The 23,350-nt window shown below is 43.3% G+C and overlaps 1 protein-coding gene across 4 annotated transcripts in view; it reads right to left on the minus strand.

Annotated features, from left to right (window-relative positions):
* Positions 1–1,043: 1,043 nt before the first annotated feature.
* Positions 1,044–23,350, minus strand: part of Stk38l (serine/threonine kinase 38 like) — a 53,269-nt gene continuing 30,962 nt past the window's right edge. For 2 of the 4 annotated variants that reach the window (XM_028757578.1, XM_028757579.1), the window contains exons 2-14: positions 20,816–20,960; positions 19,499–19,550; positions 13,362–13,484; positions 12,880–12,963; positions 12,148–12,271; positions 11,204–11,358; positions 10,752–10,854; positions 10,531–10,592; positions 8,005–8,122; positions 7,678–7,801; positions 6,451–6,546; positions 4,356–4,447; positions 1,044–4,248 (exon numbers count right to left, since the gene is read on the minus strand). In XM_028757578.1, coding sequence (XP_028613411.1) covers positions 4,121–4,248; positions 4,356–4,447; positions 6,451–6,546; positions 7,678–7,801; positions 8,005–8,122; positions 10,531–10,592; positions 10,752–10,854; positions 11,204–11,358; positions 12,148–12,271; positions 12,880–12,963; positions 13,362–13,484; positions 19,499–19,550; positions 20,816–20,949 — 1,395 coding nt within the window. In that variant the 5' untranslated portion in view covers positions 20,950–20,960 and the 3' untranslated portion in view covers positions 1,044–4,120. Of the gene's footprint in view, positions 4,249–4,355; positions 4,448–6,450; positions 6,547–7,677; positions 7,802–8,004; positions 8,123–10,530; positions 10,593–10,751; positions 10,855–11,203; positions 11,359–12,147; positions 12,272–12,879; positions 12,964–13,361; positions 13,485–19,498; positions 19,551–20,815; positions 20,961–21,910; positions 22,234–23,350 lie in introns of those variants that run through there. The other 2 variants (XM_028757577.1, XM_028757580.1) reach the window with 2 other exon arrangements.

Consider the following 23,350-nt stretch of genomic DNA (forward strand, 5'->3'; position numbering starts at 1 on the left):
ATACGATCTAGCCCAACAGGTAGCACTTTGTTTGGGGACTTAGTTATCACAGAACCTATGTCTCTCTCTCTCTCTCTCTCTCTCTCTCTCTCCTGCTCTAAGGACAAAACAACATGGATGACAAAAGTTAATACAACAGAAGGATTCCCATAACTTCATGTTTTTGTGCTGCTGAACCTGGAAAAAGACCGTGTAACCTTGTGTTGAGACCACGTCCTTACTGGTGAAAGCACTTTTATCTTCCTTGTGACACCTGCACTACTATTATCCCACATGACACCTCTGTCATCTCATTCATGTATTCCTATGAGGTTCTAGACCCACAGGGAGGCATCTGATGGAGCATGCTCTGTGCTTTGGTGGCATGGGGCTCCAGGGCAACATCCTGTGTTCTGGTGATTCCGTTTCTTTACAGAACAGTTGTAAGACAATACATCATGTAAGTGAAAATATGGTTATGAATGTAAGTTTTTTCACTAGACATTTCTGAGAGTTGGATTTAAGAGCCTGCAAGTTTGTTCTCTTCAAATTCTAACCTTGTGTTTCCACTGTTCTTACCACAGCATCATTGATACATGCTTGGTGGGGATACCAGAGTATAACTAGGCCTTGGGGTGCTGTTGGGGTCCAGGGGATTTTGCCTGGCTCTCTCTGGCAGGTCCTGGTTGTGACTTCCACAGGAAGGGACATAGTGGGTGGTAGCTGAGTCAATCCTATCTCTGAAACCTTATGAGTACTTTTAGTTTACAGATGCCTTTGGGTTCTGACTCACTGGAGGGGCTGCATATAAGACCTAAGCTCAGCAAGTACCTGAAATGACAACTTACAAAGGTGTATGTTTTCAGTTATGGATCCAAACAATTTTAAACCTAGACTTGTTCAACTGTCTTGATTCAAAACTTGAAATACTTTAATCTTTTTGTGATATGATCTTCAGGTATAATAGCTACTTGGTAATTTTACTCACAATATAGTATTTAAGTTTTGGATAACACCAATCTGTAACCAAACAACAAACAAAACAAACACCTCACCAACAGAGCTTTTGTAAACGTGGCTTTATTCTCGTTGTGCTGTGAGTGAAGGGGCTCTCAATGCCCCTGCCCAACAGTCTTCAAAACGCTGGATGGGCTCAGAAGCCTGTTGGTTCTGGACAACTGCTGGATTATGTTGCTTAAAAAAAAAAATAACCACAATACACTTCTATTACTTTATTCCTTTATCTCTCCACATTTTGCAATAAAAATCTTAAATATTTCTAGTAGTCTGAAGTGTCTCGTATTTATTAAGTGTTGGCTTCTTTAAGATTTTTCAGAAATAAGTGCACTTCTACAGAGAAAATTTGGAATAAAATAAGAAATGATCATGATCATAGCAAAACAGTTGCCTTTGAATTTTCCAAATTTGAATTTTTAACAATTCAAAGAGAGGACGTGCCAGGACCCTTTTCTGACCCTCAAGTAACTTACTTGTAGACTGCCAAAAGATAGGTGGATCTCTCTTGCCAGCCGAGACTGACTGGTGGACAGACTCCTGACACCAGAACAAAGTGTGCTTCACGATATTTTAAAAGGTCTAGCTTGACAAGAGCGATTCATGTGTTTAAGAGCTATGCTGATATGGAAGTAAAGAAGACCTATCAGAAGCCTTAACAACAAAGAATGTATTTAATATATCCCACAGCTGGCACCTCACCACACAGCTGACCGGCCACCTATGGTTAAGTAAGTGGTCATACCTTACCTTGGACAGCCCAGGGATTCATACACCTGCAGACTTAGCTGTTAACAAACAGCTCCAACACAAGAGTTTTAATGAAAAACTACAAGTCTCTGTTCAATCAGGAAAACAATACACCTGAATTGTTATACACATCTTCTGTATTCCTTAGAAAACCCAAACCACTATTTATAATATAACTTCCTTGATTCAAAATAGAGATTAAGAGGAAATGTCACTATGCCCAGTTAATTAAGATAGGGCTTTATCACTTAAATTACATTATTCACCTAAAATATGAGAAATGTAGAATGGAAAAAGTCAGTCTCAGGGGGTCTCTGCAAATTATTTGTGTAATTTGCAGCACGCCTCACATTTTTGCTTCAACAGGCAGAGACAGTCTTTAGGGGCCTTTACACTAGCTTGGGGAACACTTCCATGAGAGATTCCTGAAGAATGGGTAGACATGTTGATACCAGGGGAGGAAGCAACCAGCAAAGCAAACTTCCCAAAATGCCTCTCCACCACCAGGAAACCTGCCCCTCACGGCTTTTACAACCACAGCAGAGATCAGACAGAGTGCTCTGTCCCTACATCATGGAAACACAAGCTCAGTGATTCTCCTTTACACTCATCTTAACCTACCCCAGTGACCTGGACGTGACAACACCGCCACCCTACGGTAGTTAGCTAGTTATCGCACCTGAGCTAGAGAACGTGGCAAGGTCTCCTATCCAACCTAGTCACCCTCACACTAGAAAAGCCCCATTCTAAAAGAAAAGGTAGAATCCCTATAGCCAGGGGTCTCTGCTACTAAAGTACTCTTGAGACAGACAACTTGGAGAAGCTCATATACCCTGCAGATATTAAGGCAGCTAAAGTCATCAGGGAGGCGCACCCACCATTTTCAGTGCTTCCTCCAAATATTCCAGCATAGCATCAATGATCAGGCTACAGTTGAGCCAGGAGAGCAACAGGTGGTGTTGATCGCCAGACTCAGCAGCAAGATGGGACTCACCAAAGTATGTCAGGAGCTGATGGCCTTGATGAAAGAGGGGTCACAAGGCACTGCTCAGTCCCCTCAGGTGAGACATTCCTCCCATAAGCCTCACTGCCTCATATCACAGATGATAAACATTAGCTACTCCTTCCCTGAGAAGTTACTACAACTCACAAAACCACACCTCTTCAGAAAGTTGTTTCAGAATCAAAATGCCAGGCAAGAAAAGATGATATAATCCCTAGGGAAACACCCCAAGAATCTGATGCTGACTTTTCTGCCCAGTCCCAGTCACTCCCTCCCAGCCTGCACTCACTTCCTTTACTTCATTATGGGCTTTAACCACAGTGATGAGCAAATAGTAAACAGGGCTGGCCTCTGTCAAAGGTCTGACACGTGGAGCGCAGCACCCCTGGAAAGCAGAGCTCCACTCCCCTGACAGCCACTGTCCAGGATCTTTGGTTCATTGGAAAACAATGGCACTAGTGCTATCAAGGGAACAAAGGGTCACCAGCAGACATGAGCCACCTCTGCAGAAAGCCACAGTGAGTCACACTCTGCTCGCCACAGTGTCCATTGACTTGATCAGAAGTTTGACATTTAAAAAAATAGTTTAATAAAAACACACTAGGTTCTACAAGCAGCTTTCATGGTCATTTCTGAAACTCAGCTCACCATCCTCCAATTAAAACAATGCTACGCCCTCTTGTTAAAAATGGAGTCGCTGACAATCACTCAGGTACATTCCTGTGTGCACAGCAATACGCCCTGTCTCTCAGAGTGGTCAGCCTTGGAGGATGCCGGAGTGAAGAAATGTCCTCACCCTGACAGAAGCTCATCTTCCCTACCACAGCGTCTGCATAAGAGCTTGACAGGAAATTCTAACGTCGAAGTCAGTGTCCTTAAGTACTCTTGGAGCCGGTACAGAAACTCTTCATGTGTGGCCTACAATGTCCAAACCAACGGGGCAAATGTTCTAACAGCAGCTACAGAAGATGGCTTCTCACTGATTCTAGACACCCGGGCTCTGCAGTGAAGCAGGGACACTAAAAGCAACCTCAGGCTGCCAGGGTGCCATCAGTGCTGTGCAGTTCTGGATGGATTAGTGTTGCAATCAGAAGCGCAGCACATGGGCAGGATGGACCTCTCAACATACACATGGGCAGTGCAGTTAGGAGGGAACATCCGTTCCTTTTGTTCCAGTACCTTTGTATAATAAAGTTAATAATAATAATAATAATAAAAGAAGGCAGAGGAATTCCCATAGCCGTAGCAGCCTCAGATCCCAAGCTGTAGTGTTCCTCTGGCTGGAGAGCAGTACCGTCCCGGAGCGCCTGGTGCTGATGCCGAGCCAGCCTGGGGATGCAGCTACCTGAGTCTGGCTGTGGGCGACTGTGAGCATCATAATTTCCCAGCTTTCATGTATGTGGGGATGGAGCCTCTCTGGGTCAGGCCTTCAAACCTTTTGTAGGTGTAATTGAGAAAAACCCAGTCTTTGGATTTGTAGTCGGGCTCTGTGGTATTCGGCACTAGAAAGAGAAAAAAGGCAACTCAGGGCAAAGAGATTTCACTGGTGATGTGTCCATCACCTACGGCATGGGTGACTGCAGTGTGGGTATGCTACTGAACCTCTTACCTGGCTGTAAGATATCAGACTCAGGGAAGTCATCAAAGTTTGAGGTGTCATCTATACTTCGGATTTCTATAGGGATAGCTGCTGGTCTTTCCCTGCAAAGGCAATTCAGCAGCCATGAGGAACTGTATTCAAGGGTTGCAGCGTGAGGAAAGTTGAGAACCACCCTTAGACTAAGCACAACAGATAGTGCTGCCTCCTCTGACAGGTCACTGCCTCTGCAGTTGCTCAGTGTGTCTCCCTAGAGGTCACACTGTGTGTGACTAATCATCATCTTGAACTCATAACTGTCCAATAAACCTCTCTAGAAAAGCCTTGCCCACTGCAGCACAGGACAGGAAGCCCATGGGTGTCTGTCTGCTGTGGCTCTGAACACAGCTATGTGGGTATACTCATTTACTTGGAGGTTTCACATGAAGACTTTCTCGTGCTTCCCCTGCAGCCCTGGAGACTGAGCGGAGCGAGGCAAGCACTCAGCCGCTGAGCTCCAACTCCTGCCCTTCACGCTAGGTTTTTTTTGTTTTTGTTTTTGTTTTTGTTTTTAGGTGAAAAGAAAATTAAAGAGAAAAGTGGGAGACAGGGAGATCAGATCTAAGTGAATTAGGGTTAGAATCCTAGTCAAGATTCGTAAATACAAAGACATCTGTGAAAGGGGGGGGGCGCATGTATTTGTGATAAAATCTGAATGCAAAGCTTGTCAGTCATATAGACTTTAAGAGGACCAGAAAGGTTAGGCAGAGGCAGGCGGATTTCTGAGTTCGAGGCCAGCCTGGTCTATAGAGTGAGTTCCAGGACAGCCAGGGCTACACAGAGAGACCCTGTCTTGAAAAACCAAAAACAAACAAACAAAAAAAATCTATTCACAAAAATGCCTTCTTATGCTTAAAACATTTAACTATAGAAATACTTAAAATGTCATTTAAAACATTTAAATTGGCTGGGCTGTGCTGGTGCACACCTGTAGTCCCAGCACTCAGGGGCAAAAGTAGGTGATCTCTGAGTTTGAGGCCAGCCTGGTCTACAGATTTACTTATTAAGTGTACACACACACACACACACACACCATGTCACAAGTGTAGAGGTCAGAGGACCTCATTCAGGAGTTGGTTCTCTTCTTCTACCTCAAAGGACCCAAGAACTGAACTCAGAATATCTGTCTTTTCCTGCTGAACCACTCCAACAGTCCCTTATCAGCCTTTTTTTTTTTAAATTTTAGTATTTCTTTTTTAAAAAGATTTATTTACTATGTATAGAGTGTTCTGCCTACCTGTATGCCTACACACCAGAAGAGAGCACCAGATATCATTATAGATGGTTATGAGCCACCATGCAGTTGCTGGGGATTGAACTCAGGACCTCTAGAAAAGCAGCCAATGTTCTTAACCTCTAAGCCATCTTTATAGCCCTGAGGCTTTTTTTTTTTCAACAAATATTTACAGGATCTACTAGGTGCTAAGCATACCAGGTTATGAAAAAGCCTGTACTGTCCATGCTTGTACAAGAAGACTCAGTTGAGTAGAGAGAGCAGCAGGCCCTGGGCTTCTGTGACCCAACTCTCCGTCCTAACCAGCAGTGTGGATTGGGGCAGCCACGCCTATAGTCAGATGCTCTGTCCAGAAACTCCAGCTCAGACCCCATGAGCCAGACACTAACAGTGCCTCAGGATAAGATGAGAGATGGACAGAACAGGCTCATCAAAGTACTTGGCACACTGTGCGACCTTCAGAGAAGGCACACTGAGAAGCTGCAGAGGCAGTGACCTGTCAGAGGAGGCAGCACTACCTCTTGTGCTTAGTTAGGTGGTTCTCAACCTTCCTAACACTGTGACCCTTTAACTCAGTTCCTCATGGGGTGGTGACCCCTCAACCATAAAATTATTTTCATTGCTACTTCATGACGGTAATTTTGCTACTGTTAGGAATCATAATGTAAGCATCTGTGTTTCACGATGGTCATAGGTGACCCCTGTGAAAGGGCCATTCAATTCACAAAGGGGTCATGACCATCAGGTTGAGAACCACAAGTCAAGAAGAAAGAGAAGTGCACTAACCACCAAATCCAGAAGATGGTGTTTGTCAGCTCAGGCTGCAGAACGTACCTTATGTGCCCCCAGTCTACACCCTCAAAGAACGGATGACCTTTGATCTCTTCCACACCACCGTTCCCAATTCTGTTTTCAGAATCAGTGCAAAATCTAGAAAGGAAAACCAATTACTAGCCACGTTTGTCACCTCAAACACTCTAATTGTTATTACTGTGAATGTTTTTAGAGAGCATTTTAATTGAGATATTGAAGCTTACTGTGGGAAATTTGTACAAAGTATGAATTATCCACAAACCTATCCTTTAGAGATAACCAGGAAACATTCTGAAGTTACTTTTCATCTTATAATAATACTAATGTAATAATAAAATACAAAAATAAAATGTAATAATATTGTGTTAACACAATAATAATTATTTTAAGACCTTTCCTTCACTGACTATACTAATGCTTGCTTTGTAATGCTGTTCAATATTTTCCTGTGAGGTAGCTTTTCGAGACCTGCATACAGAGATATCAGACTGTTCCTGTTCCATCCACTGTTACTGCTAAAGACTTATATAAATTTCAACTTTTTACAACTAAAGTTAACATAAGAAACATACCTAGCTCTTTACCCCTACACAGTTATATGCCCAACTGAATTCCTTGAAATGAGACTGCTGGGTCAAAGGTCATGTCCAGCCTAACAATTTTATACAGCATGCTGCCAGCTGGCCATTCCCAAGGGTCACACTATGCACGCTCCTTCCAGCACTGGTGCTGCAGTCTTCTGCTTGAGGTCCTGTGCACGTGCATGGCGAGAGCTTCTGATCCATTCATTCTCCCTTTCTCTCTGATGCACTGAGTCCTTGCAGTCTAACAAGAGTGACACTTGCTAATAATATCACCAGGATGTCCAACAAGATCTCTTCTCTCTTCTGAACATTATTTTCCCATAAACTTCTTTTAAAGTGTTTGCATTTTGAGGATCTGAGGAAACAGGAAGTCAAGAGCACTTGCTGCTCTTGTAGAAGGCCTGGGTTCAATTCCTAGCACCCATGCTAGGTGGCTCACAACCATCTGTAACTCTAGCTCCAAGGAATCTTCTAAGCTCCATGGGCAAGTGGCACACACTTACACATAAAAATAAATAAAAATCTTTCTTTAAGTTTGTATTTGGTAAAACCTTATACTGACCTCCCTGACTAACAGAATCAGTGACATTTTTCTTCCCAAGACCTTCCCTGCCTCAGAGACACTGACCACTCATGCCTTTGTCAAGTTTTAAGAGTCACTGACCTGAGAATCAAGTCCTTGGCTTTCTCAGACACAGGCACTTCTGGAGGAAATGCCAGTGTCTCCTTCCAGCTCATAACTTTTCTGTACGTCTCTTGAGGTGTCTCAGAGCAGAAAGGTGGAAAGCCTGGGCATCAGAGAATCAACAATTTATCACCTTTTGTGATCAATTCAAGCAGATCTACAATATGTGCCACAAGCAACGAAACAGCCCTGAGTGCTCTAAAGCAACACCGCATGCATCAAGTTACTATAAAGTTACTAATGAAGTCCCTGTGTTCAAGCAACGGCACCAAAAGAGATGTGTATCACCACACAGACAGAACCTACCTATTAGCATCTCATACATAATCACTCCCAAGGACCACCAGTCACACAGTTTGTTGTAGCCGGTCTGCATGAACACTTCTGGAGCAATGTAGTCTGGTGTCCCAACTGTGGAATACGCCTACAAAGAAGCAGTGTGTCAAACTTGCATTCTGAACTGCTTATAAAGCATCTGAGTATGGCTTACTACGGGAGGAAGCACTAAACACAGGAGATAAGCTCTCAGTTGTAGGTGACTCTGTGTGTTACATGTAAAACTGACTGACAGAGGCTGAGTCAGGCGCTATGCAAACAACAAAGGAGAGGCCCTGAGTCCACTTCAGAAGGAAATAAAAGGCTGAGTCCAGTGGGCCCGACTTCCCTGCTCACTACTCATGAGCTTCTGGGCTGTCTGAATCCCAGCTCTGCTTACCAAAGATCCAGGTAAGAGAACCTACAACAGCTCCATCTGAGGATAAAACAAGAAAAGAACAGGCTCTGCAAGCTAGAGGCACCTTCCTGTAACGTAAGTTCCAGGCATCCCAGCAGGAGCTGTCTGAATGCTCCCTCCTTCTTGATCCACATCAAATCCTAAAAATGACTTCCTAAAGACAGCAGCTCTCAAGGAGTGGACACCTGTAACCGCAGATTGTCATTTCAAGGACCTGGGGAACTACAAGGCTGGCAGGTGGTGGGCTGAAGGAATTTCCTGCTCCAAACATGAGTGAACTGGTCTGTGCTTCTCCCTTGGTGATGACTCCCAGCCAACAGAGGCATAGGAACACTACTAGAGAAAAAACTCTGCTATGTCTCAAAACTCAGGAAGTCCCTGCCTCAGTCTCGTGGGATTACAGGTGAGCACCATGTTTTTAAACAGTATTCACTTCTTCCTCTTTAAAACAGTAAGTCTGTAATATTTTTCTCAAATGTAAAATCTGATTTAAAAGGACATATTTAAAAATAGAATGTTTTTCTCCCTAATGCCAGCTAAGCACACTTCTAAATCTCTGAAAGTTTATTAGAATATAAAGGTTGTCACTACTTGGCAAACAAGCTCAAAAATGGTTATTTAATTGTGCTGGAGGCGCCAGACTGCTGTTACTTTTCAGTTTAGCATGTCCCAGGGGAACAGGAAATCAAAAGCTTCTTCATTGTTTACTTGAACTAAACAAATACTGATAAAGGTTTCTGCATATGTTGGGTATTGTATTAGAAACTAGGAAAACAAGTCAAAACCACTTTCCTAATCGTAAATGTTCACATCCTGGTTAACTATAGAAATGTAAAGAGAAAGGAAGCAGTTGTTATATTCACCAAAACCCAGAGGGAAATAGCATAGGGTGCAAAGTAGCCCTGAAATTCAACACTGAGGGACTGGCTTGCCTACTAATAACTGTTCCACCCTCCAGCTTCCTGTCCCTTGGTTAGCTGTAAGACTGGTGGCTGTAGGAAGAAGAGTTAAGTGCACCAGCAGGGCCAGGAGAACACTGGCTACAGAAGCAGAGATGTTCTTCTGTGGCTCTCTGTAGGAAGTAAGGAAAGGGGCCACAGTGGAAACAGACAGGAGTCAAAGGAAGGTTTGAGTTAAACCAGCTGGATCACAAACACCAGGATACGAATCACAGCTTGCAGCTCTTACCAAGAGGACCTGGTAAGAGACTTAGGATCTGAAAGAAGCGGCTGGTGTTAGGGCAGCTGCAGCTCCATGGGACTTTCTCCTGGGGAAATGTTTGCTAGGCTCTACTGCTCTTCTGTATGCTTGCTTCTAAGGTTGCTAACTCAGAGAGAGATTCCAAGAAAACCCCAACCCACTCTCAGAAGAGGCCCAAACCTTTCCACTGAGTTAACCACATGTAGCTAGTTTCTTCCCTGTGGCTGCAAGAACAGCTTAGTGTAGTTAACAGCACCTGAGCCATCTGCAGGGTAGAGGACTGCAGGCCGGGCAAGTGCCTAACAAGTGACAGACAATCATGGGTAGTAACTAAGAAAGCTGGAGTCACACAGTGAGAGAGCTTCAACCACAACTAAATGGGCAGACAGCACTGAAGAACTCATGATCATCTGCCTGGCTGGCTAGGGGAAACACATAGTGTGGGTCTTCTGCTGGCTCAGCACGACAGCCCAGAGAACTGGCCCAACTCAGCAACCACTTCAGCCTTTTCTCAGTTTCTGCCAGAGCCCTAAAAGATCCTCAAATGAAGAATTTTAACAGCTATTTCTAAGGAGCAGCAGCTCCTTCTCCTCTTCTTCCTCCTCCACCACCATCAGCACCTCCTCCCCACTTCTACCAAGTTTCTCTCACTTTTCCTCAGTTTCTCACTTAACAAAACGTGTTGCTCTGCTAAGTCCCACAAGTGTCTGAGTCTTTAATCATCTCTGGTGGGAGAAAGTGCAGTCTGGAGTCACTGTCCCACCGGCCTCCAGTGACCCTAGGTCCTTGAGTCAAGCAGGGCCCACACCACTTAGCCTGCAGCAGTCAGTGTACTGAAGCGGAGGCATGCTGTGTCCTCTAGGCCAGGTACAGCGCTCTTTAGAAAGTGTCCGACTCACCAGCTGTCTCCTGTTCTTCTTCCATGTCTCCGCTTTCCGCTTCGAGTTCATGTTCTGAAACGCTAATTTCAACAAGACACAAGTGTAACCAGAGAGGGAACTCACCACATCTACAGCTAAAACTCGGGCAGCTCTGGAGGGGGAGGAGGGAGCCTCCCTTCCTCACAGAACCAAAGTTTCAAAACCACAAAGTTTCATTCAAAGAAAAAATGCAAGCTTACAGAAGTCACTTGGTGGGTTGTGTGTGAGGTTTCTGTAGAATTCAGTCCTGTGAGCCTTCTTTAACCCGGTGCACAAACCAAAATCAGATAATTTTACATGTCCCTAAAACAACAAACTCTTGTCAGTCAAATTATGTTAACTTTCAAAAAAAACTTATAAACTTTTAATGCAGTTATTACAAAAATCCTATCTTAGAAAACCACATTTAACTGAAATGTGAGATTATGCTTGTTTGAGGATTTTTTTGTTTTAAACAAAGGGAAAACGGAGTTTTTAAAACCATTTCTTCACGATGTTACTCCAGAGGTTACTTTCTGTATTTTCTAGGAAAAAAACTTCATTAACCCCCAAGAACCTAAACCACAGCAGTTATCTGCAGCCAGGAAGGACACTGGCGGCACTTCATGGCACAGCCAAAGCCCAGGACTCTCCCACTCTGCTCCTCACATGCCTTGGCATCCAGTAAAAGGTTGTCTGGCTTGATGTCCCTGTGGATGAAGCCCAGCTGGTGAATTGCATCTATCGCCAAGACAGTCTCTGAGATGTAGAACTGTGTCTCCTCTTCTGTTAAGGTGTCCTTCTTCATCAGCAACGTCATCATGTCACCTGAGAAAGACAAAGTACCAACTTATGAAAACAGAGACTACTCCTGTCATTTGTTTCTGAGCTAGGGCCTTGGTAGCCTAGGCTAGCTTGGAACTCACAAAGCAGCTAACAACAACCTTGAACATCTCATCCCCCTGCCCCCAAACCACTTACTTTCCCAACATCCTCCTTAACAAAGCGGCCTCAGCGATGTTCTCTCATAAGTGCCTATAGCTTTAATCTTCACTGGAGTGAGACAATGAACCTGAAGCCTCACTTTCAGATCCATTTTTTATGAATTTTAGTAATTGTGCTTGGAACCCTAGTACTGGTATTATGTGCATGCAGTACCACACACCCAGCTTAAAAGGAATGCTCTTCTACACTTTCTTTGTATGTATAGACTATGACTTGCCCAATAACTGTAAGCACCCTGCAAAGTGCATGCCATGGTGCAGTAGAGCGATCAGGAGCCGAGCTACAGTTCAGAAACATGAAGAGTGAACAAGCACGTCTAGAAACCAGATAGAAGCCAGCATCTTGTCTTTCTGTTCTGTATACAGGCTTACTGTACTTAACTCTACAGTGGGCTACCATTAACACAGAATGGTAGTATTTAACATGTCAGCTTAACAGTCTTTGTGATTGTGACCAAATCACCTGCCATTATTCTGAAAGTAAATACTGAAAAGCGGTGGTTAGGTATAAACTCAATAAAATTCAGTACTAAAACTAGCTGACATTATTGCTGCATATGCAGATGAACTTACTGATATGCAGATGAGCTCAAGTCTGTCAGCCACTACTTACCTCCAGGAAGAAACTCCATGATGAGATAGAGATTCCGCTTGTCCTGAAAACTGTAGAACATCTTCACCACCCAGGCTCCGTCTGCTTCCACCAAAATGTCTCTTTCTGCTCGGATATGAGCCACCTAGATAGATGTATTTGAACAGATAAACAGATCTCTCCAATCACCCATGCCCAACGGTCACGCAGGGGATCTGTCGTTTATAAAGTACTGAAACAGACGGACGTTCATGTTCTCATCAAATATGCAAAACTAAGCAGCAGTGTGTTTCAGCTTATCTCTTTAAGCCTCAAGGGTGAGCAGATTTTGTAATTCTGTAAAGGCAGCAGATTCTTATTTGCTATGTGACAGGACTAGTGTTCTTCTAGGCAGAGGCATCAGGAGTGCTCCTGTGCCTGCCCTTCCTGCAGTCACCAAAGAAGAAAGCAATCATTAGAAACTAAAACCTATGGGAACTTTTTGATCCTGAATGGAACCACGGTTAGGCAAGGGCTTCTGTGCTTACAGCCTCCACCCTGTGTTGTTCTCTAATAGCAACTGAAAAACTAACAGAGAGATTATAAAGCTGAAAATATTGAAATTTAAATCTAAGAATTGAAAACACTAAAATAGACTGCCAAATTTAGTAATTACCTAGTACACTGGATTTCTTTTTATAATTCTCAACATAAACACTACTCTGAGCCCTCGTCACAGGAGGCCCTTGGTGCTGCACACGTGGTAAGACACACCTGCTCTTTCTCAAGCATGTCAGCTTTCCTCAGGATCTTCATGGCATAGATGTGCCCTGTGTCTTTCTTCTGGACCAGCCGCACCTAGAGCATAAACATAAATGCTGGAACAGTGGAAGGAGCATCCTTTGCTGAATCCTGGAATTTACCAGTGATAATATCAAAGAAATTACATCTACACACACACAAATATTTATGGGAGGAGGGGTCTCGTGTATGCCCAGCTGGCCTTGAGCTTATTACGTAGTTGAGGATGAGCTTGAACTTCTGATCCTCTTGCCCCCATCTCCCAAGTGCTGGGAGTATAGAGAGGTAAGCCACTACTACACCTGGTTCCTATAGTGATGAGTCTGATGCAGGGCTCTGCGGGTACTAGGCAAGCACTCTTACTAACTGCCTTATGACCTCAGCGCCTAGTAACTACATTTAAACAGCTTACAGCACCTACTTTCAATAGTGGTGACTTGAACAAAGCAGCTCACCTCTCCGAAAGCTCCTCTTCCTATAACCTTCAGAGACTCAAAGTCATCCAGGCCAAGTCTGGTCCTCTTGAGGCGTAAGAACTCTGTTTCTTTACGAGCATGCTGCGATCGACGTAACTTTTTCTATTAAACAAGAGTTTTAAAAGATGATTTTAAAGCAGGCTGTTTCAAAGGCACGTGTAGTGTTGGTGGCTGGGGTGGCGCAGAGGCTAAGATTTGTGGTGCTCTTGCAGAGCACACAAGCTCAGCTTCCAGCATCCACATTCCCGCTCAGCGCACTCTGGCCCCTTCAAGCATTGCACACCCATGCACAAATCCATACCCACACACATATACTTTTAAACATAAACAAATAGAGGTATATCTTAATTATATTATTATATGTTTGTCAATAATCTATTTGCCTAAAGCAAGTATTTATTAAGCAAGGGAAGAATTTAAAAGTCTTAACATTCTTTAAACAATTGTCAAGTCTGTACCCTTAGAAGTAGACTTTATAGACTATAATGTCTTCAGCAGTCTACTATAAATGTAAATCACTGCCTTCTGAGTGGTGACTGAACTCACAGAAATAAGTCCTAGAAAACACAAATGAGAATGACTCTGATGTGAGTGTATTTATTGTGACATGGGCTTATTTACTTTTGAGACAGGTCTCTCTGGGTAGCTCAGGCTTGCCTCCTATCCCAGCTGATGAGTGCTGAGATTACAGCACCGGGCTCTGATTCTTCTGTCACTCATTTTTACTTTGTCAAGAAATCTCAAACTCTTTACTTTCCAGGTGCCATCACAGCTACTGAAACCTGTGACTCAAAAGTCACGAAACAGCAGCATTTCCATGGAGATTAACTTAGAGTAAAACTGATTCTTGCATAAACTTCAGCAAACTACTTAAAACTTCATACAACTTTCCAAAGACATAAAATCGCAAAGTAACTGGGCATGGTGGCACACACCTTCAATCCCAGCACTCAGGAGGAGAGGCAGGTGTATCTCTGTAATTTCCAGGTCAAAAACAATCAAAACCAACAAAACAAACAAACAAACAATCCCCCCAAGCCCTCCAACAAGTCAGAATCCAAACAGCAATAATGATTCGACAAAGAAAACAAAATAAGAACTATTAATTAGCAACATTTTTAAACATCTGAAAGCTGAATTTGGAAATCATTCATTTTCTTGTCCTAACCTCACTGACCTTGTATCTAACAAAATTCAAGTTCATGGCACAGAGATAATTCCTGAGAGAGGCAGCACATAGTGGAATAAGGAAGTCACTGAAGGTATTCAACTCCAATTCAAGTACAGTGGCCCCATCAGCCTCTCACAGACCGAGCTCAGGTGACAAATCACAGCACTACTGTCAGCTCAGACACAGGGCTCCCAATGCAGCTCACAGCTGAGCCACTCCCTGTCTAACTTTAGATGTCTAGTTAGATGTCTAATTAGAAGTCTGGGTATCATCAAAACAGAATTCTAATACTTGTAACAGAGGGAGCGGCAAGCAAGAAATTATGTCAGGAATTCACACAGCTCAACAAAGGTACATTAAACTTTCTATTTTAAATTTCTTTTATGCACGTGGGTATTTTGCCTAAATGAATGTCTGTTATAATGTCAAGTTACAAATGGTTGTAAGCTGCCATGTAAGTGTTATGAACCAAACCTGAGCCCTCTGCAAGAGCAGCCACTGTGCTTAATTGCTGAGCCATCTCTCTAGCCCACAATTTAATTTAGGTGGTGTGTGTGGGGTGTGTGTGGGGGGGTGTGTGTCTGGGTAGGAACAACACAATTAAGGAAATGAAGATATAGCGAACACTGCTTTATCAAAACGACCCATATCTAGTCATTACATGGTAGTTTAAAAAGGAAACTGCACTTATCTTGGAGTTGGGGAAATAGTAAATAGTTTAATACAGCTGAAATCACATCTGTATCATTATAAAGGCAAAGATGGACCTCACAGCACAGTGTGGCTCATGCTTCTTCTCTTACAGGAACCCACCACCCGCTGTTCCATGCTTGGGGGTGGCAGTTCTGACAAGGAGCTTGCTTTAAGTTGCTGAACTGGAGTTCTCTTTAGAAGCTACTTAGTGGCACTCTAGCACTGTGTCCCTCATGGTTATACAAGTGCTTGTTTTAGTTTAATTACATGTGATAGATGAACATAAGAATATGAAAGATGGTTTACAATTTTCCCTTTTCATGGTTACAGAATAGCACAGTTCCATTTAGCTACAGAAACCTGTCTCATCTGAACAGAAGAGACCTGACTGTGCAGTTTCATAAAATGTGCTTACAATCTACACAACAGTCTACCAAAAACCAAAACAACAAAAATTAGGCACTGAGTATCTGACAGGGCAAACACTGTTTCTATCTACCAAAGCATAGCCCCTCAACAACAAGAGGGGAACCAGTGTGCATCACACTGTTCCCAAAGAACACTGGCCTCAGGAAAACCACTTTAGCCCTTCAGTCAGTACAGGGGTATGTGAAGCAACATCTGATTTTTAAAGCCCATGAGAAGCACTTGCTGCATCTGCTCAGAATGTGTACTAAAAGCCACGGCCTCTGTGTGACCCCCTTCCCGCCTGCTGCTTCATGGCTCTCTTCTGCAGCTTAAATCACTTACTTTGGTTTTCCACTAACAAACATCCATTTTTGATGATTCTTGTTAATTAACATATATTTTCCCTCTGTGTTTTAAATCAGTCTCATTCTGTAGCTAAAAATTCTTTTGTCTCTCCCTCCCTAGTGCCAAGATTACAGACTCCATTCCTTTTCAAATGGAATAAGAGTCTCAATCTGTAAGATGTCAAGGTGTTTATAAAACAGAAGGGTATTTCAAAGTTCTGAGATAGTAAAGGGTTGCGCTAACAGCTTCGTCTTGGCCACTGTTTGCTGTAAACGGTCACAACTTAATGGTCTCACTGCTCACTAATCAACTATTTCACATACCACTTTCTATTATAGAATTATATATTATAGTTTTCATTAAAAATCTACACTTGAAGGTAGCTAAGTCGGTAAAGTGCTTACCTCAAAGACACGAGGACCTGACTTAGTTGAATGCCCACGCTCTAAGGATAAATGCCAGGTGTGACAGAGCACGTACAAGCTCAGCACTGGGCAGGCACAAACAGGTGGATCTCTGAGGCAGCTGGCCAAGCAGCCAAGCCTACTTAGTGAGTTCCAGGACAACAAGAAGGTAAACAACAGACAGCACACAGCAGACAGCACTGCTGAGCTGAGGGCTGACACCCCAGGCTGTCTTCTGGGTGCCACATGCACTCCATATCCACGCTGCTTAGGAGATTTTAAAGTTTTGTTTTGTTTTTAAGAAACAAGAAATTCCAATCCCTTACACTGACAGTTTCAACACCAAGGCTGAGAGAATTTGTTTTGTACACATCTTCAAGGCCCTAGCACAGGGCCTAACAGTAATCACAGGCACTTTAAAGTATCTTTACAGAAAAAAGTGGGATGTTTAAAAACAGATATTATGAGCCATTGACTTTTAGAAGCAAAATGAGTTGACATTTTCTACAAGCTATTTTATAATTAAGGAAAAAAATCACTAATGCCCACCAGGGGGCACCACAAAGCCAGGCCTTCCCAGACAGTAATCCTCTCATCACTTGGCAATATTTTTAAAGGCAGGTCAACTTATACAAAAGTCCAGGCTTCCAGATCCTCTTGCACAACAGGAACCTGGCCTCAGTGGGCTAACGGGGAGCAACTCTTCGGTAATCTGCCACCTGACATGGGTGATCCTGAGCTCTTAGTATCTGACAAATGGACAGGTCTTTATTAACATACAGTGTGAGGAACAAACATTAAAAAACCCACTTCTTCCTCCTCCTTTTTCTTTCCTTTCCTTTTTCCCATGAGACACAGCCCTTCTGTACAGTGCAGGCTGTCTTTCAGTGTGTGGAGTCTCTACTGTGCTCTGCATGGGCAACTGCTTTGGTGCCCTTCCCTAGACTTCAATATCCTGTGTTTAACAATTCTATCAGACCAGGTGGTGGCTGGTAGCACCTTTAATCCCAGCACTCGGGAGGCAGAGGCAGGTGGATTTCTGAGTTCGAAGCCAGCTTGGTCTATACAGTGAGTTCCAGGACAACACAAACAACACAAAACAAACAAACAAACAAACAAAATACTTCTATATCAGCACAATTATTACTAGCTAGAAAAAAGTTTTAATATTATGAGACAAATACAGAAAGATGTGCTCACCTTTCTTTATGTGCTAGGATGAAGCCCTTCAATCACTAACTCACAATAAAAGTTAACAAGAGAAGATGGGGTTTTAAGATATGTATTAATTTTATATCAACAGTAACTTTAAGTCTATGCCTTCCCCAGCCTTCCTAAGAGGCCAGCTAGAAGGACGGCACAGAGCTAAGGCAGCTAGCTGCAGGGCAGGTTAGCTCACTTGGTCAGTGTCTTCAGTTCAAGCTCCTTTCTGATCACTGAATGGTCAGTGAGCCTAGGTTATAATTCATTCTCATCTGGAAAATAAAGCTCTTTTTAGTAACTTCCCTAAAGCCAGCTTTCCATGCCTTCAGCTGCCCTCACCACTTCCAGCATGCAGTCACTATTGCTGTATACAGTGCTGTTTATGAAGTAACTTCTTCCCATCAAGAAAGACCCAAATCAGTTGCTACAACTCCCATAAGTCTTTTCTGAGCCCCTGTATTGGGAGAGTCTGTGTATTTTGAAAGTTTGCTATATTCTGTAATGTTTATATAGTTTTAACTTAATGGGTCAGGTCAGGGCCACTGGGACTCAAACCAGGGCTATGCAGGCACTCTGTCCTGAACTATACTAGCAGCCCTATAATGTATACAAGTGTGCGTGCGTGCGTGCGTGCGTGCGTGTGTGCATGTGTGTGTGTGTATCCGCTGCCAAAGCATAGGATAATAATAATCATCCCTCCTTCCCACTCAGAGTCCTTGAAAGCAAGGGAGACACTGCTGACTTACTATCAGAGTACTCACCCCAGCCCTCTGCCTGCTCTGGGGTGTGAAGCTGACAGAGACACACACAGCCTCTAGTCTCTGGGAAGATGTCCCTTATTTAAAGGTTATCACAAAGACAGGAACACTGTTAGTGTAGAATGTAGGACAAGTAGCTGAGTGGTTAGGATTTCCCAGTGAAGTGAGACCTAAGCTCCTTGAAGAATAATTGGAGTTCGGAGGAGAAAGTTTCAAACGGCAGAAATAGCATGTGAAAGGGGCCATAAACAAGCAGGGAAAATCACAAGTCTGCATTGGTCAGGGCTGGATGGGGTGCCAGGAGCTAAGGCTAGAGAGAAACAGTCACTGGCAAGGAAGCCTGTATCGCAGTCCTTAGCTACTTTTTCACTGTGATAGACACCACAGCCAAGGCAACTTGTGAGAGAGTGCACTAGGGCTTTCAGTTCCAGGGTCAGTCCACGATGATGGGAGAGGTCTGGCAGGAGAAGCAGGAAGCAGAGGACAGTTTGAGCCATAGCAGGAAGCAAAGAGCAAACTTGAAATGCTGAGTCTTTAAACTCTCACATCCCACCTCCAGGAACAAACTTCCTCAGCAAGACCTCATCTCCAGGGCCTTCCCAAACAGCACCACCAACTGGGAAGCAAGCATTCAAACACCCTAGACTTCAGGGAGCAGGGCAGGACATCTCACCAAAACCACCACATGCAGGAAGGATGGTAAGCCAGACTTGTTTTCATAGTGCAAAAAACTGGGCAGCATAAGGAAGAAACCATTTCAAGCCAGTCATTCATCAGTGAGGTGCAAGGGAACCTTAATTAGAGAATAAACAGTTTTAAAATAGTCAGAAAAAACAATGTGAGAAGGAGTAACTGGTGACCACCGCCTGACCCTGTCCTGCTCATCCAGAGTAGTGGCATGGATGGACAGTGTCCAACACTGGACCCTGTCCCATATACCCATAGTGCTGTGAGTAGTGTTCAGTACATGTATGTTCTTGAGGGCAAAGGCCATTTCCTCCTAAGGTACCCATGAGAGCAACAGATTAAGAAGCCATTCAGATGGGGAATCTGACCACAGCCAACCACACATCAGCTGATGCTGACAAGGGGACTCACTGGGACACCTCCGTTTAGTACAGTTGGTTACATTACCTCCTCATCTGCCAGTCCTTCTTCTTCCATAGCCACTTCTAACTTCTTCTGCCTTTCCAAAGAAAAAATAATTAGACTTTTAAACTATCTTTCTATTTCCATTTAAGATATAAGTTATTTATTCAAGCCAACCACTGGGCATGCTATACTAAGAAAATCTTTCAAACTGGACCAAGATTCAACTCTTTATTTACTATGATCAGGATTCTTTCTTAGATACTAGGATTTAGCATTCCGTGCTGACCAAGGCTTCACTGCTTTATCTCCCAGGACAAGATGACTTTGTATGAGTCTTAAGCTCAACTTCCCCAACTCAGTAAAGACTCTGGAGGCAAGTGTATGTACTTATTAAAATTATTGGGAAACTAAAAAGTCACATCCATGTGGAAATAACCATCGATCATAACATTTGCTTTTCTAGGGACAGCCAAGTTCAACTATCTGTTTTTTTCCTCTAACATGAAGTTAGTTAGGCTAAGCATTTCTGATGGGGCTGCAGATGGTAATGAGGACTGTGGAACACTCACATTTCACCACTCACTGTTAAGTGAGTAGTACTGCATGTCCATAGTGTTGGTTTCCTACTACGTATCCAGACAACTCATCCAATTATCTTTTCATTATGCCAGAAGACCGACATGTCAAAGATGAAAGATCTCAACTACCAGAGTGATATGGACCAGCCTCTCCACCTATCCCAGCACTTGAGAAGCAGAGGCAGAGGCAGGAGGATCACAAAAAGTCTGAGGCCAGCTTGGCCTGCGACACTGCCACATGGCAGGCAGCTACAGCTCAGAATACCCACCACCTGATATGTCCTTCTCTGTATCTCCTGCTCCTTCTTACATGTGTGAACTGTGCTCTTCCTATGTGTGTCTTCATATGTGTGGAGCCCTGCTCCAGTGTCACTGCCCCGTCAAGGCGAGTGCTCCTTTTGGTCCCCCACTGCCACTCCCCACTCCTACCTGTAGTGTCTGTGTACACCGTTCCCTCACCACACTTCAAGTTTCACTGAGGCAAAATGGCATGGGATTCTTCCTATTTTCTCACTGACACCACGCAGCACCACCAATGTTATGCATTAGTCATTTCTAAAGCCTCTTGGTAAGGACAGCACTTGGTAAAGGACATGCTGCAATGCCACAGCTAGAAAGATCTGTTTGAAACACAAGTGACATGTGTGCACATGTGCACAAGGCTCTGGAAACCCAGGAAAAGAAACAAGCAGCCAGGTGTCCTGTCGGTGCAGAAAAAATAACACAAAGAGCAGGACTCCAATCTACTCAAAGAAAACTAACATGTTAGCCTTTACTGTACCTGGTTTCTCTCTCTTCATGCTGTAAAATTAGGTTGCTGTAAAAATTCTCCAGTGTGAGCTTGGCCACAGTTACTCTTTCCCGGGTATGGTTGCTCATAGGAAAGGTAGTTGTTGCCCCTGCTGTCATTGCCATAGTAACTGGAACTGAAATGACATTAAAATCAAGTTCTTTAGCAGTTTAAAAAAAAATCCTGTTTTATCAAAATTTTAAAATATTTAACTTCTATTAAGAATAATTCTATTATTAGTTAACCACCCAGGTTTCTTATTACAAATAATTAAAAACTAATACTAAACAGGTGCATGCCAGGTATGGTGGCTCACACCAGCACTACACACCCCAAAAGATGCACTGGTCCAAAAGCCAAAGAAATTAATTCTGTCCTGGTAAAACTAGGAATTAATTATAGAAAGACGTATTAGTGGCAGTCTACATATTAACAAACACACTCGCTCACAAAAGGCCATATGTGGCAGTGCTCAAAACAAGTAAGTATTAATCCATTTTGTTGATTTATTGACTATTTTTCAAACTTTTTAAGATTTTGCCAATAGTTACATTCCCAATAAATATGTCTCTTAAGATAGAATGTGGTTTTGATGATAAGCACAGCCTCTGCTGCATAAATCCTGTGAAACCTGGCCTTCCCTATCAACATTCATGTAGGCATATGTGTGTGCAGATCTAAGTTTTAGGGACAGAGTCATGAATGATGTTTGCATTCTGAATTGCTACTGGGAAAGCACAGATGTAGCATCATTTTCAGACTCTGAGGCACATTTCATCTTCAAATGAAGCTTACATGCCTGCAGAGCATGCAAGTGGCAACTTTTAGGAAACACCCATATGAAGACCATTTCCATCCTTAGGAAGGCAAGGAGTTTGGGGAAACAGACATTTCCCAGGGACAACTCTACAGGTCACAGGAGCACTGTTTCTGAAAGATCTGCTTACTATAGGCTTTGATAAGCCAAAAGACAAGAGCAGCTCATACATTAGGAGAGTCTTAATGCCTAGAAGAGGGCCCTAACAGACCATGAGAAAGTTGCTCAGGGCAGGACTTGGCAGCTTTCTTATATCAGCATGTGCTCACCCTCAAGGGCAACAGGCATGCAATCTGCATGAGTATCCTAGAGAGCTTCCTCAAGACACATGATATCCAGGTTCACAGAACTTCAGAGCTTAAGGAAGCAAGTGTCAGTTACTTTTCTTAACAAACACTACTTTGGGGGCAAGGGTCTTTAAAAACTCCAACCAAGTGCAATTCCTAAGGACTCAGGGTGCTTTCTGTGCCTCTTCTTTTGGCAACAAGCAAACAAACAGGGGAATGTCCAAAAGATAGGTGGCTGAGAAGATAACACCCAAACAGAAAACCAGGCAAGAGCAAGCTGTACTACTCTAGGCCAATACAAGCGTTTCACAAAGCTAAGAAGAAACAAGCTCTTCATAAAACCTCTTTAAGAAACACAAAGTAACACGGATCATGAAGTTACATGACTTGTAAGTAGTGCCTGCATAAATCAGAAAGAAAGATGGAAAAGGGAAAGGAAAGAGGAAGGTGGAGGAGACACGGCCTTGGAGGGAGCGGGCTGGCTGCAGCCAGGAGGTGCAGAATGTACTCCTGCTTGGTTGGACAACATGTGAGATCTAGTCCCCAATCAAATTCCAAAGCTCCTCTAACCTAACCAAGCTTTCAGAAGACTGGTATACAAAAAGAACCGCAGTGGACTGATTTACACAGCAAGAGGTGAACTAAGGAGGAACAGAATCTGCAAATTGTCACAAAGCACTCCATCTCTGCAAGGCCAGACAAGAAATCTGAATTAGCACAGGCTGCTGTCAGGAAACCAGATTGATGCCCAGAGAGGACAGTTACTAAATGGGAACATTCAGTGACTTCAGGATGGAGGGGGACGGACAAAGACTGATGGATACCTGTCTCCCTGGGGCCCCAGACACTGCCAAGTCCTGGAGGAGATGACACACTAACTTCCAAAGCTGACTAAAGTTCCTCTGGGAGCAGGTCTGTGGGTCGGAGGAGAAAGGAAAATCGTTGGGTAAAAATCTTTAAAGATGTTTTTGTGTTGCACAAAAACATGTGAGGGGAAGTAAAACAATTCCTAAGCCCTGGAGCATGGCTGCATTGAAAATGTAGACAAACAAGGTCCTGAGATACACATTGTGAATCTAGATCTATATACAGAATAAGCAGACAAAGGCCTCTTTCCTCCCCCAGAAGACGATGTAATAAACTTTACTCCAAAACCCAAAACAGCTTTCTATGAAAATCTATTTTTAGGTATTTTTAGTTTTTATAACTGTCATTAGCATATTCCTTACATTCTTATTGAACACACCTGAAAGTTCATATGGCTTAATGGAAAACCAGGTCAAAGCAAATGCTATCCGTCACCTCTGTACCCAAAGCCTGCAGCACCAGGTAGGGATTTTGAACACCATGAAAACAATCTACTTGAATATAGTGAAGTTCAGTCCGTGCCTATGACCCATATATAATCATTTCATAGGTTCA

Source organism: Grammomys surdaster, unplaced genomic scaffold (assembly GCF_004785775.1).
Source record: "Grammomys surdaster isolate TR1022 unplaced genomic scaffold, NIH_TR_1.0 126176, whole genome shotgun sequence".
In the NCBI taxonomy this organism is placed as follows: Eukaryota; Metazoa; Chordata; class Mammalia; order Rodentia; family Muridae; genus Grammomys; species Grammomys surdaster.